The 13,531-nt window shown below is 40.9% G+C and overlaps 1 protein-coding gene across 1 annotated transcript; it reads left to right on the top strand.

The window, feature by feature from the left end:
• The first annotated feature begins 909 nt into the window (after nucleotides 1-909).
• LOC108363072 (protein enabled-like) lies at nucleotides 910-13,292 on the top strand. Its single transcript, XM_017616318.1, has 11 exons — nucleotides 910-1,707; nucleotides 2,057-2,220; nucleotides 2,522-3,431; nucleotides 6,850-7,171; nucleotides 7,243-7,496; nucleotides 9,923-10,172; nucleotides 10,698-11,249; nucleotides 11,319-11,477; nucleotides 11,547-11,735; nucleotides 11,796-11,916; nucleotides 12,017-13,292. Exons 1-11 carry the CDS (start codon nucleotides 1,568-1,570, stop codon nucleotides 12,043-12,045), a joined length of 3,090 nt encoding a protein of 1,029 aa, XP_017471807.1. The 5' UTR covers nucleotides 910-1,567; the 3' UTR covers nucleotides 12,046-13,292.
• Nucleotides 13,293-13,531: the final 239 nt, after the last annotated feature.

Here is a 13,531-nt window from a genome sequence, read left to right as displayed (position 1 = left end):
TATGCCTCTCTGTCTGTGCACTTCGTCGTTTTTTTTTGATGGCAGTGATTTTATAAGTAATATTTTTTATTGACTTCTATTGGTTGCTGGCGGGTTGGCTGTTTGTCTGGCTGTCTGGTGTGGCTCAACCAGCTCTAGCAGCAGCAGCTGGTGTTGGAATGGTCTGTGAATAGACAATCAGACAATCAAAGGTAAATAAGTAGGAGCTCAGTAATTACTTCTTCGTTGATTATTTGCTCTCTTCGTCAACATTCTCTGCCCCAGTACAGGGTTCCATTGGGATTGTTCGTTCTAGTTGATGTGCGCTGTGTTCATCAAACTGTCCACGTTCAGCCCTCCGCTAACACCTCTCAACTACACGCTGCGATTCTATATTTCTTTCTTCATTACTTACAATTTAATGCGGAAGGCAAAAACATTAAATATGATTGCAGTCGGATTTCTGAAAGATATGCTCATAAAGGGACTGCTGTGTGTGTGTACTCGTACGTTGGGATCTATCGTTAGTACGTGCCCGTTGCGGTGGCTCGAGGCGTTCGCTGCTTCTCCGCGGCTTTATTGCGCTCACAGACCGCATACCAAAACGGCGTTTGGCTGTTCTCAAGAGTCCATTGATCGGCGCTGCGAGCTGTTGGCGTTGGCTCGATGGCAGCTGGCTGGCTTTCAGACAGATTTCCAGCTCAGCCGCCGCAGTCGCAATCTTAGCTTCGACTCTTTCCATTAGTACATTCCGCATCTATGCGCGGGTTTTAGTTGTCGATCAAGTCTTGCTGTGATCGCGCTTGGCGGACGCGTTTCCCNGCTCGAGGCGTTCGCTGCTTCTCCGCGGCTTTATTGCGCTCACAGACCGCATACCAAAACGGCGTTTGGCTGTTCTCAAGAGTCCATTGATCGGCGCTGCGAGCTGTTGGCGTTGGCTCGATGGCAGCTGGCTGGCTTTCAGACAGATTTCCAGCTCAGCCGCCGCAGTCGCAATCTTAGCTTCGACTCTTTCCATTAGTACATTCCGCATCTATGCGCGGGTTTTAGTTGTCGATCAAGTCTTGCTGTGATCGCGCTTGGCGGACGCGTTTCCCTTGCTCATTTCGTTTGCAGCTGTGCAGTGCAAGCTATCTGTTACATTTTGGACATTTGCAGGCAACTCGAACCGCTGCTGAATTAAATTGTCTATTTACCTAGTCGCTTGCGAAATTTTGACAATCGAAATCGGCTTACGAAATGTGTGTTGATGAGTGCGACTGCGTTGTGGGTTTTTGTTTTCAGCAATTACTTAACGTTGGCGTTTAGTGGATTTTTTATTGTGCGCAGGACTGGTATGGAATGTGAAAAATTATATGTGCGGTCAATAATTTCGTTGCTCTACGAATATGTAGAGTGAATAAAGAACAAGTTATGTAAGCGCAGTGAGGAGTGTGAAACACTAGTGAAAAAATAGCATTAAAAGAAAAGTACAGTCAATTCGAAAATATATACTATGCACAAAAAAATGTTATTTGTAGCGCAAAAAATTTTAAACGAAACTGTGCTAAATAATATCAAACTTAATTAAAAACTATATTGCGACAAAATGAAAAAACTCTATGCCAAAGCGTCATTTAAGAGCAAAAAACCCAGCCAAAAACACGCCAACCAGGATTGCGTCGATGGCGGCATCTACATCAGCAAACCGCAGCATGGTCCAATTATACTCGCTTATCAAAGCGCACCNGTACGAATATGTAGAGTGAATAAAGAACAAGTTATGTAAGCGCAGTGAGGAGTGTGAAACACTAGTGAAAAAATAGGATTAAAAGAAAAGTACAGTCAATTCGAAAATATATACTATGCACAAAAAAATGTTATTTGTAGCGCAAAAAATTTAAAACGAAACTGTGCTAAATAATATAAAACTTAATTAAAAACTGTATTGCAACAAAATGAAAAAACTCTATGCCAAAGCGTCATTTAAGAGCAAAAAACCCAGCCAAAAACACGCCAACCAGGATTGCGTCGATGGCGGCATCTACATCAGCAAACCGCAGCATGGTCCAATTATACTCGCTTATCAAAGCGCACCCACACAACAACAACAGCAACAGCATCCTGCTGATATGGATATGAACACAGCAACATTGCGCAAAATTCACAAACGTTCTGTGCCGCCCTCTGCCGATGCCGCAGCTGCCAGTAATGAAGATGAATCATTTTTCCCACCACCACCATCGCGCACGCCCTCTTCAGTATCGTCGCTGTCCGCGAGCAATCCCTCGAACGCGCGTCCGTTTCCGCCAGACGATGCGCACTATTATTACTCCATACAGGAGCTGCAGCAACTTAATATGCTCGATCATCGACACCCGCACTTCCATCGCCAACAGCAGCAACATCAATTGCTGCGTCAATCCAATTCAGCTGCAACCGCCACCGCCACCGCCGTCTCAGCGGCAACTACATCCGCCCCGGCCATTTCGTTCTATGAGCATCATAAACTAGTGCTGCAGCTTCCCATGGCCGCGTCGACACCGCCGACAACAACTACGANTATCGTCGCTGTCCGCGAGCAATCCCTCGAACGCGCGTCCGTTTCCGCCAGACGATGCGCACTATTATTACTCCATACAGGAGCTGCAGCAACTTAATATGCTCGATCATCGACACCCGCACTTCCATCGCCAACAGCAGCAACATCAATTGCTGCGTCAATCCAATTCAGCTGCAACCGCCACCGCCACCGCCGTCTCAGCGGCAACTACATCCGCCCCGGCCATTTCGTTCTATGAGCATCATAAACTAGTGCTGCAGCTTCCCATGGCCGCGTCGACACCGCCGACAACAACTACGATGCCTGATGCATCGATAACACCAACAACCACTTCGCCCATCTACGAAGCACCACAAATAGTCAACAATGCTACTGGCTACAGCGGCGCGCGTTCGCTGGACTACTTCTACAATTATCATCCGCGTCGTTCGCTGCGCCCAGCCTCTGCTGCGGGTGGCATTGATGGTCATTATTTGTTGGACGACGATGATGATACCGATTTCGTGGCGGACGATGATGACCGAACGGCCACTGGCTTTGGATCATTGCCTATTGTTGAAGCGAGGGCAAGCACTAGACTGCTGGGTTCATCGCCTACTACGACTGTATCGCCGCAGTCTTCCTCGCTGTCGTTCAATAATCTACGCAAATTGCAACACACACACTCGATGCCGTCAATTTGCATGAAGAACGACAGGTCGGAGGGAGGCAATGATGGCGATAGTATGGATGACAATGTTGGCGGACTGCAACAATTGCATCAATATAGGATGCAACAGCTACGGCTGCAACAACAACAACAACAACAACATAGCGGTCAACAATATCACCCCCAATCGGCGCGTCATAATTCGGTCAACGCGAATTTAATTAGTAATTGGCCGGCGACAGTCAGCGCTGGAAATAATGTGTATGTAGATTAGACTGGCTATTCAGTGACAGTTGTAGAACGCACTATGTCCCGGAATTCCTTAATTCGCTAGATGGATAGCAGAGGGGAGGCTGTGTATCTTAACAACCGCATAGAGAAATTGCCTCTTACAGTTGCTTCGACTTATTTCGGAACCCCCTTTGACTACACCGCACTATTTTTTCAGAAATCAACAAATAATCGCAATCGCCGATTACATTCACACAAGAATAACCTAGAACTTTGTCGGGTTCGTGTATTTTCGCTATGTTGCCGACCACTGTTCTCATTGGTCGGTTGGCCCCTTTGCACAGCTGGATATTCGTTCGCTGCTTCTCATTTTTTTTTGTTTTATGGCTCTAATCGCTTTTCCTCTACTCGTACGTGTCATTACAGAATTTAATTTATCTTTTGTATTTGCTTGCTTTCTTTTTCTTATTGCTTCATTCTACATTTGCCCGTGGCGAGTTCAATAACACATCCTAGTGAGTCATGGCCTCAATAGGTGTGCTATGGATGCATCACAAATCGATGGCACAGCAGTTGGAATATTGCGAAGTGTACAGCATTGGCCTGGCCAACGTGAAACGTTAAAAGCATAACAACGGCTTTGATGTGGCATCACTGAGACGCTTTTATTTGCGATTCGTTAAAGATTTTCAATTTCTATTTTTATGCTGCTTGCACTAATTCGGCATAGAAGAGCGAATCGAAAGGTATAGCTTCGGCTCGCATGGCCGTGATTTGCTCGAATTGGAAGCGCAACGCCTTAAATTTCGTACAATTATGTACAATTAAGCCCGCGTCAAGCGCCACGCGAAGCGAACGCCACCAATTAGCTTATGAGCAGAAAAATAAAATAACTAAATAAAACCTTGCGTTTTTCATATCTAACTAAGTTATTATTTTGATTACTTACTTGTATTTTGCTTGAACTGTAGCCAATTAAGGCTGAAAACTACATATTTAAAACGCTCGAGTGCCTTTTGAATTTCACTTGTAATTTGCTGCCGATTTTCGCGCGGGGTAAACATGCAAATACAAATTCAAAGCTCAACGACTCCTTCTTTCAAATAAATACTCCAACTGTTTGGTAAATAGTTGTTACAAATTAACGCTATGTTGTGCTGTATTTATGATATTTTCACTTTTCTTCAAATATTTGGTGAAGTTTAAATCTTGTCTTTTTTGGTGCAACAACAACTCATTTGGCAACTAAAGGTGCGTATGAAGTTCCCTTTCATTACACGTAATACCAAAATATAAGCTACTCATATATGTACCTATATTTGTAGATATGTGTGCGAAGACTCGTTATAAATGTTTGTCATCAGCGTCATTGTCATCATTTGTTGTTGTCAGTGCGAGCGTCAGCGCCAGTAGACGCAATGACAAACGCATAATCTGCTAAAGCATAACCGACGCACCGTCGCAATTGACACTCATCGACTGGTTCGACGATGTTATGCAGCCAGCACTGGTACTAGTCTGCCATATGTCTCTTAAATCATACTGGTTCTCCGTCCGTTTAATTTGCTTATTTCTTGTTTCCTTGGCCATTTGTTTGTATTCTTTGCTACGAGTTTAGCTTATGGCTTTTTTCTTATTGTTTATGGTCAGCAGCACCTCGACTCGCCCGCCTTCTGTTGATGTTTGCTTTTGCCAATTTCGATTTTTTTTTTTTTTCGTTTTCAATTCATTTGGGCAAGACCAGGTCGGCAAGTTGCAGCGCAGTCCATCGGCTAGGTGGACTGTTGAGAGTCGCTACAGGTACATATGTATGTATGTACTCAATTACTGTTCGTAGGCAAAATGTTCAGCTCTCTAAAGTTGCAATTTTCGTCGATGCCTTGAGGGCAATTAAAAGACGCTGAACACTTCAATGCTTTGCATTGTCGATTGGGGATTACATCTGTTTGCTCGCCTATGCTGGTTGTATCCAACGTTATGCGGTTTTTGTTTTGATCGTTTACGACTCCTCTATTGTTTCCTTTTTCAGTTCGCACCTTGGTACCTGCGAACCAATGACCTGCTGTCCGCTGTTCGTCGCACAATCGCCTCCTTTGTTACGTGTAGCGTGCACGTTAGCTACAACTGTGGAGTAATTGTAGAACTTGTTTGCCTATAGTGTGTCGCCCCATATAAGCAGCAACATGTCTTTAGTAAACACACACAATTGGGTTGACTTTTTCTACTCCGCTAAGGAATTGTTTTTTTTTTTTTTTTNGATCGTTTACGACTCCTCTATTGTTTCCTTTTTCAGTTCGCACCTTGTTACCTGCGAACCAATGATCTGCTGTCCGCTGTTCGTCGCACAATCGCCTCCTTTGTTATGTGTAGCGTGCACGTTGGCTACAACTGTGGAGTAATTGTAGAACTTGTTTGCCTATAGTGTGTCGCCCCATAAAAGCAGCATAATGTCTTTAGTAAACACACACGATTGGGTTGACTTTTTCTACTCCGCTAAGGAATTGTTTTTTTTTTTTTTGTAAATATGTAGTTGCAAATACAAATGTATCTGGCTCCTACTGAATTTAAATTCTGACAGATTTGTATTATTCATAACCAATGTGATAATTTTTTCTTTAATCTCTGAGTGTTTTTAAAATTCGTTTTAATATATATACTAGTAGTTTGCTTCACTGAGCTTCCTTCGTTCAAAGACTTTCAGTCTATGTGGCGCTGCTTGCCAAGCAAAGGGCTGTGGCTTGTGTTTTCTGCAAGCCGCAATCGCTTGTAAATTGCTCACATTGCGAGTAGATAAATTTGCTGTTTGATTTCCTCACTCGAGGTTGGCTTAAGGCTCACTTATCGCATTTTTTTTTCTAAAACTTTAACAATCAGTGCAGGCGCAGCAACACTGCTCGTATTTCCTTAATGACCTGAACTTGTTCTTGATTTCATTAGAAATGATCCATTCACTCTCTGCGCAGTGCAGCCATCGGTGAGAAAGCATGCTGACTTAACGTCTCACAATTTACGCTTATATGTACGTGCGTTTGTTTGTGAATCCCGCTGCAAGTCGAATGTATCAGGTGTTACGTTTCACTATTCTCCTGCCTGTCATTGGTACCTTGATTATAAATTCCTAACGTACATATAGAAGAATGTATGTATGTACATACTCGTATGTATGGCAGCCAAGTATGCGGAAAAGAACTTTGCACATTTAACCATTTCCTGTTAATCTCATTGAAGTTGTTGACATTTGATTCAACATACATATCTTGTAATCATACATGTACATATACATATGTGTGTGATATTTCCACTAATCTTTTTTTGTCGTTTTGTTCCTCTTATATTTCTTGCAGTGAACAAAGTATTNTCTTGTAATCATACATGTACATATACATATGTGTGAGATATTTCCACTAATCTTTTTTTTGTCGTTTTGTTCCTCTTATATTTCTTGCAGTGAACAAAGTATTATTGGCGCCCGTGCCTCTGTCATGGTTTACGACGATAACCTGAAACGCTGGGTGCCATCGGGCACCTCAGCCGGCCTCAGTAAAGTGCAGATCTATCATCATCAACTGAACAACACATTTCGCATTGTTGGACGCAAACTGCAGGATCACGAGGTGGTGATCAACTGTTCCATACTTAAAGGACTCAAATACAATCAAGCCACGCCCACATTCCATCAATGGCGCGATTCAAAATTTGTTTATGGTTTGAACTTTTCCTCACAAAACGATGCGGAAGCCTTTGCTCGAGCCATGGTGCACGCTTTGGATGTGAGCTTTTCTTTTTTTGCGTTTGATTTAGAATTTATTTATTATATTTTTTTGTTTGTTTGTTATTTTAGGTGCTCAGCGGTCGTGTGGCCAACAATCCTCTCATGGGCGCTATGGCTATGGGTGGGCCACCGACAAATGGAAATGGATATGAGGAGGATATGGGATATCGTACGATGACCAGCGAGGATGCGGCGATTTTGCGGCAGCAACAACAAATCACAGGACAAATCACACCATCTGCACAGACGCCAACCTCACAGACCAATCAAAATAATATACCACAGAGCCCACCCACACCGCAGGGACATCATCGCACCAGCAGGTATGTATATATGTGAGCGCGTGTGTGTGTTCGTATGTATGTAAATGTCCAGATGCATGCAGAGCCAAAGAAAATTTCCCGTCAAGATGACTGTAATACTTTATTTTAGAATTGTAACAAGTTAGCGCCAAGTGTATGTAAGCAGCCGCCTCATTACATCAAAACATTATTGATGGCTATTTTAGGGAAGATACAATACCTGCAAAATTTCGACTTAGTCCCTGAAAGCCAATGTATTTTTGAAAACTTTGAGTCTATGCTTGCCAATAAAATAAAGTAAAATAGTTATTTTTTTTATATTTTACAGATTTTATTTTATTGGTTAGGTAATAGTTTATGCAGCTCATACGAATTCTGAATAAGAGTCAATCTTAAATAGTACTACCTCAAATATTTCCTCACCGATGTCAACGCGACCTAGCGAATTCATTTCTTACACATTTGCTCTCCTAGTCAGTGTTACCGCTGAAAATTTTTCGAAAGTCACAAAAAAAGTATCATAGCCGAAAAAAGTGTATTCAAGTAATTCGGATCTTTTATACCAGGTTTATATCGATTCTCATTATTTTACCTTTCGAAGCTTATATATATAGTCACAATAAAATCCACTCTAAAAGCTTAGTTATAGCTCCAAGACATAATTTTCAATGGTAAATCCGTCAAAAAAGCTGCACACAACTTTAGAGTCGGCTTTATTTCATCTATTTTTTCTCTTAAAATAAAAAACTATTGATGAGGGATATAATAAAAATACGCAATATGCATATTTTGAATTTATTTTGAAAACAAAATTGCAATAAAAAAATGCATTTACATCAATATAACATTTCAGTAAAAAAAAACGGATCGTTAGTAGATAGCAATTATTATAACAAAGTTTGACTTTTCAAGTTTGTATATAAATTATCGCAGATTACTTATTTGTGCCAAAAGCCACAAAATAAGTTTAACATAAATAGCTTGGTGAAATGCTAAGCTGCAAAAACGGTGCATTAATTCAATGCTACTTCTGGCTATTTTTTCGGAAAAATTTTGACATAATAAATAGGTTGAAATCAGTCAAAATTTTACAAGAGGTGTAAATTTTAACTGCCTTTGAAAAGTGAATACTAAAAACATTTTTCAACACACAAAAAGAAATATAAACTATGAAAAAATTATCAAAATCAAAGAAAAGAGGCAAAAGTCGCATGACTTTTAAGAAAAGTGTCAGAATAAGGCTATTTTTAAAAAGTCGGTATCAAGGGGCATCGATCTCCAAAAAGTGTAAATTTGACACTTTAGTCGCACAACGGTAACACTGTTCTTAGTTTTTCACGGAAAGAAACTGAGAGAAACTGTGTTCGCTCAGTAATGACGGGGAAGGTCTAGCCAGAAATTTGATTTAATTGAGTAGATGGAACTTCGCACAACTTCTGGAATAGAAACCTAAGATATGCCGTTTTGGTTTCTTTAAAAGAGCAGATACAGGTTACGCTCCGAATATCTAACCGGATATAACCGATTGCACTTTCCTATGCACCGAATGGGTCTGTCCATAGAGTCAGAATGCCGGTTCTGATTTGAACATGGTGTAACTTCATAGAACATTCTTTGCCATTTGCCTTTTCTGGCCAGACAAAAATTAGTGCATTTTTTTGCCTAAGGTTTACTAGGGAAGCCGAACACATCTAAGACATTCAAGATTTTTCTTTGTATTATCGGACCACAAGTACTATTTTTACGAATAACTCAAATCCGGCAGCACCTGGCGGTAATTTTTGTCATACGAAACTTATCTTTTCAACTACAAATTAATAAAAGAATGAGCTAAATCGGTAGAGCTGTATTAAATGATGATGTTACTTAATTGCANTTAAGACATTCAAGATTTTTCTTTGTATTATCAGACCACAAGTACTATTTTTACGAATAACTCAAATCCGGCAGCACCTGGCTTTAATTTTTGTCATACGAAACTTATCTTTTCAACTACAAATTAATAAAAGATGAGCTAAATCGGTAGAGCTGTATTAAATGATGATGTTACTTAATTGCAAATTATTTTTATTTATGAATATAGTATGTGTATGTACAAAATATACATTGCAAAAATGTTTTGAATATGTTTTACTTATACGTATTTTTTTGTATTTTTTTATTTTTCACCGTTTTACACCAATCACTTGAATGTATTACTCCTTCCTCACTAACCTACTGCTCCTACTTCTATTTATGTCGTACCGAATCGCACTGTTTACTGCTATGTTTAATATAATTAATTTTTTTATCACATTCGATTTGTTGTTTACTAACTTATCACCCGTTTTACCATTTTACTGCCATCTATCACTTTTTTGAAATCCTCAACTCACATGTCATCACAAAAATTAAAATTCCTCCTTAATCGAATTCGCCTATCCGAAAAATCCATTTCACCACTAAAGAAATTCCCTTAGCGCTCCGGCGGCTCCGCAACCGCAGCCGATGACAATGCCACAGCAACTACCGCAGCCACAGCCGCCATACGGCCAGGCGGGACAGCCGAACGGATTGCAGCAACAGGCGCAGATACCGCCCGCTCCGGGTCAGCCACAGTACCACGCACCACAGCAGATGCAACAAGCTCCACAGGCCTCGCACGCCGTCTATTCCGCACAACAGCTGGTAAACGCCGGCTATCCGCCACAAGCACAGGTATGATTTTAAAGCAATTAAGCGGCTGTTTTGAGTGAAAATTTGTAATAAAACTCCTGATTTTTGTGCTCGATTGCTGATTTCTTGATTTTCTCTTTAATTTTGTCTCATTTTTGTCTGCTTTAAAATCATTTTCGGTTGTAACATTGGCTCTAAATTTGATTCTGTCATAACTTTGGAACTCATTTAAAATTGGCATTCGACCGCAACAAAAAAATATATGTACTACATACGTATATACTTGTATATAAAACAAAAACGAAACTGAAAAAATACTGAAAATATCCAAACAATCAAATCCTGCTGCCTGTCCGCCCGTCCGTCTATCTTTATTGACTGATTTGTCCACGCGTCTCTGCCTTCCAAATCTAACCTGCTCGCCTCCACCATCAATCTTGTCAAACCAACTATCACCAACCGCCATTGCAACCACAACATCAACCGTCATCACCACAGTATCAGCCCAGCCATTTTATGTTATCTAATTCTAATCCGAATCTTAATCTGCATCAATATTCACAACAGCAGCAGCCGCCGCCACAATGCATACCAAGCGCGCCCCAGCCGCCAATGCCGCCACCGCATCAAAATGGTGTAGGTGGAGGCGGCGGCGGCGGCGGACCAATTTACGTTTCTTCATCTCAATCGCAGCCAGCGCTGCCCACATCCGTTAGCTCGAGCAGTGCCGTTTATGGTGCCCAAACAATACAGATGCAGCATCAGCAGCAGCAACAACAACAGCAATCAGCTCCAAGTGGGGTACTGCAGAATGGTGGTGGAGCTGCTGCACCTCCACCGCCTCCCCCACCACCATTCGGGGGCGCAGGGGCACCAGCTCCTCCTATGATGGCCGGCGGTGTTCCTCCAGCACCAATGCCGCCGCCAACAAATATCAATCGGAGCGCACCACAAGCGCCTGCTGCACCGCCACCACCGCCGGCAGCAGCTGCGGCGCCACCACCACCTCCTCCGCCACCAGCGGGATGCGCACCACCATCCAAAAAGGAAGATCCCCAAGCCGATCTCATGGGCTCGCTTGCAGCACAGTTGCAGCAGGCCAAGCTGAAGAAGAATAAAGTAAATTTAGGTTTATTGTCAAATTATTTTCATATGCTAAGCCCAATACTTTCCTATAATCTCTTCCAGCCCACTGCGGCACCCACAGAGAATAGCGGAAGCAGCACCTCAAGCGGAGGTAGCGGTAACTATGGCACAATCGGCCGCAGTTCTTCGGGCATGGCTTCCATGATGGATGAAATGGCTAAAACATTGGCACGACGGCGTGCGCAGGCCGAGAAGAAAGAGGTAAGTAGTTGAATAAGTGCAGAGGGATTTGAAATTCTAAGTCAACACCTTTCTCTCTTAAACGTTTAGCCCGAAGCTGAGCCGGAAGTGAAGCAGCGTCCCTGGGAGAAGTCTAACACTTTGCCACACAAGCTGGGCTCGTCGTCATCGAACACGAATTGCAATGCCGCTTCCAACAACACATCGAACAGTGGCAGCGAATCACCACGACCGATGCGCAAACGTTTTGGCAGCGCCAGTGAAGAGACGATACTTAAGGTCAGTAATGATTCGAGTCATGTGACATTTGTATTTGATATGCCTTTTGTTGTCGTACAGCAGGTTAATGGTGATGGTCTGTCATTGGCGTTATCAAGCACTGAGTTGGACACATTAAAGGCTGATATTCTGAAAGAGATACGCTCTGAGATACAGAAGGTCAAACAAGAAATTATAGAAGGTGAGTTATCATCAACCATCATCAGTTGTGCAACTGAAATTGTGTTACATAGTATTTTTAATTGTGTGCATATGTAATAATCGTGGGCACATGCTTGCAGTTATAAAATCCGAGTTCAATAGAAGATAAGAGCAGCAACAGTCTGGCACGAGCAGCAGTAGGAGCCGCCGAACGGTGATCAAAAATTTAGTCGGTGATAAAAAGATGTAGATGAATTCCAGAATGGGTAGATGGTGTGGAAACCGCTTGTCGACCTATTCCTTTTAATTTATCTACAAACTGCAGATAGAGAAATGCAAATAACATTCTTTTTTTTTTATATATTACATATAAACATTTAAATGGAAGCTATTACATATAAACATTTAAATGGAAGCAACTAAAAAAAAAAAAAAGTACGCATGTTATACCAATATAAATATATAACAATTCAGCGCTAATAAAACCGATAGTAATGTTCTTGAAAATGCAACAACAAAAACGAATATACAATGAACTGAATATGTATTGAAAAGTTTTAAATACAAATTTAATGTAGTATCAAAGGATATACATAAAAAGTCGAAAAATATATTCCCACATCCCGGCGAGAAATTCAAACTACTAAATATATTCCGAAAATAAGATAGAATGGATGAATTTGCATGTACATGTGGCTTGTGGATTGTCGCAGTTCGAGTCGACGTCGCATTGTGTAGATTGATACGGACAAACGTTTTGCATTTGGAAAATAACTTTCGAAAATACTTCAAATAATAAATTTAAACATGTTTTCATATTAGATAATAAATAATTGCAAAGATATAAGGTATTTAAGTGTAATATATCGTTGCTCGCTCTATCTTAAATTGAATTTCCATACTGATCGAACGACGTTTGCTGTACATATTTCTATTACATTTATTACACGAGTAGACATACAGTTTTTATTGAAAAACGACAAACAAATAGTTTAAATATATAAATACATACATACATATACTCACACTTAGCTACATATAGTAGAACACAAATTTTGGAATAGCTTTTTTTTTAACAGTCACTAAATAAATGGTTCTGTCATTTTAAATTCTTCATATACGACCCTCAAGATTTCTTTCAAGAGACAAAAGTTACACCCAAATTCCGCGTGCATTTAATATTTGCAAGTACATGCAGTTTTATATTAATTTTTTGAATTCATTCCTCAACGGTTCATTCTATTGCGAGAAAAATGTTGAATATACTCGCGATGGTTCTGCAATTTATCTCAAATTTTCGTTCGGTGTAATTTATTTCCCTTGAAAGAGAACTTAAGCGCTGAAGTCCCAATTTAACTGAACCAACGTCATAACTTTAAGAAAATTTAACTTGTATTATTTTGAGTGAGAAATGCTTATTATTAGGTTCGTTCGCGTAGCTGTTAATTGTTCAAGTTTAATCAAAACTTACAGGTTTTTGCGTTCGCGTACGCAAAAAACTTGCAAAGTAGGGGAAATTGAGAGAGCAAAGTGACATTTCATTTTGAGGGGAAGCTGTTAGTTTCTGTTGGAAAAATTTTTGCCAACAGCAATTTGCCAACAGGGAAACAGCTGATCAAAAACAGCTGGTTGGCATTTACGCAAATCACAAAATT

Source organism: Rhagoletis zephyria, unplaced genomic scaffold, assembly GCF_001687245.7.
Source record: "Rhagoletis zephyria isolate East Lansing unplaced genomic scaffold, Rhagoletis_zephyria_1.1 Rzeph_scaffold_01182, whole genome shotgun sequence".
In the NCBI taxonomy this organism is placed as follows: domain Eukaryota; kingdom Metazoa; phylum Arthropoda; class Insecta; order Diptera; family Tephritidae; genus Rhagoletis; species Rhagoletis zephyria.
The sequence above is the reverse complement of the archived record's forward strand: the minus strand, read 5'-3'. Positions and strand labels throughout refer to the sequence as shown.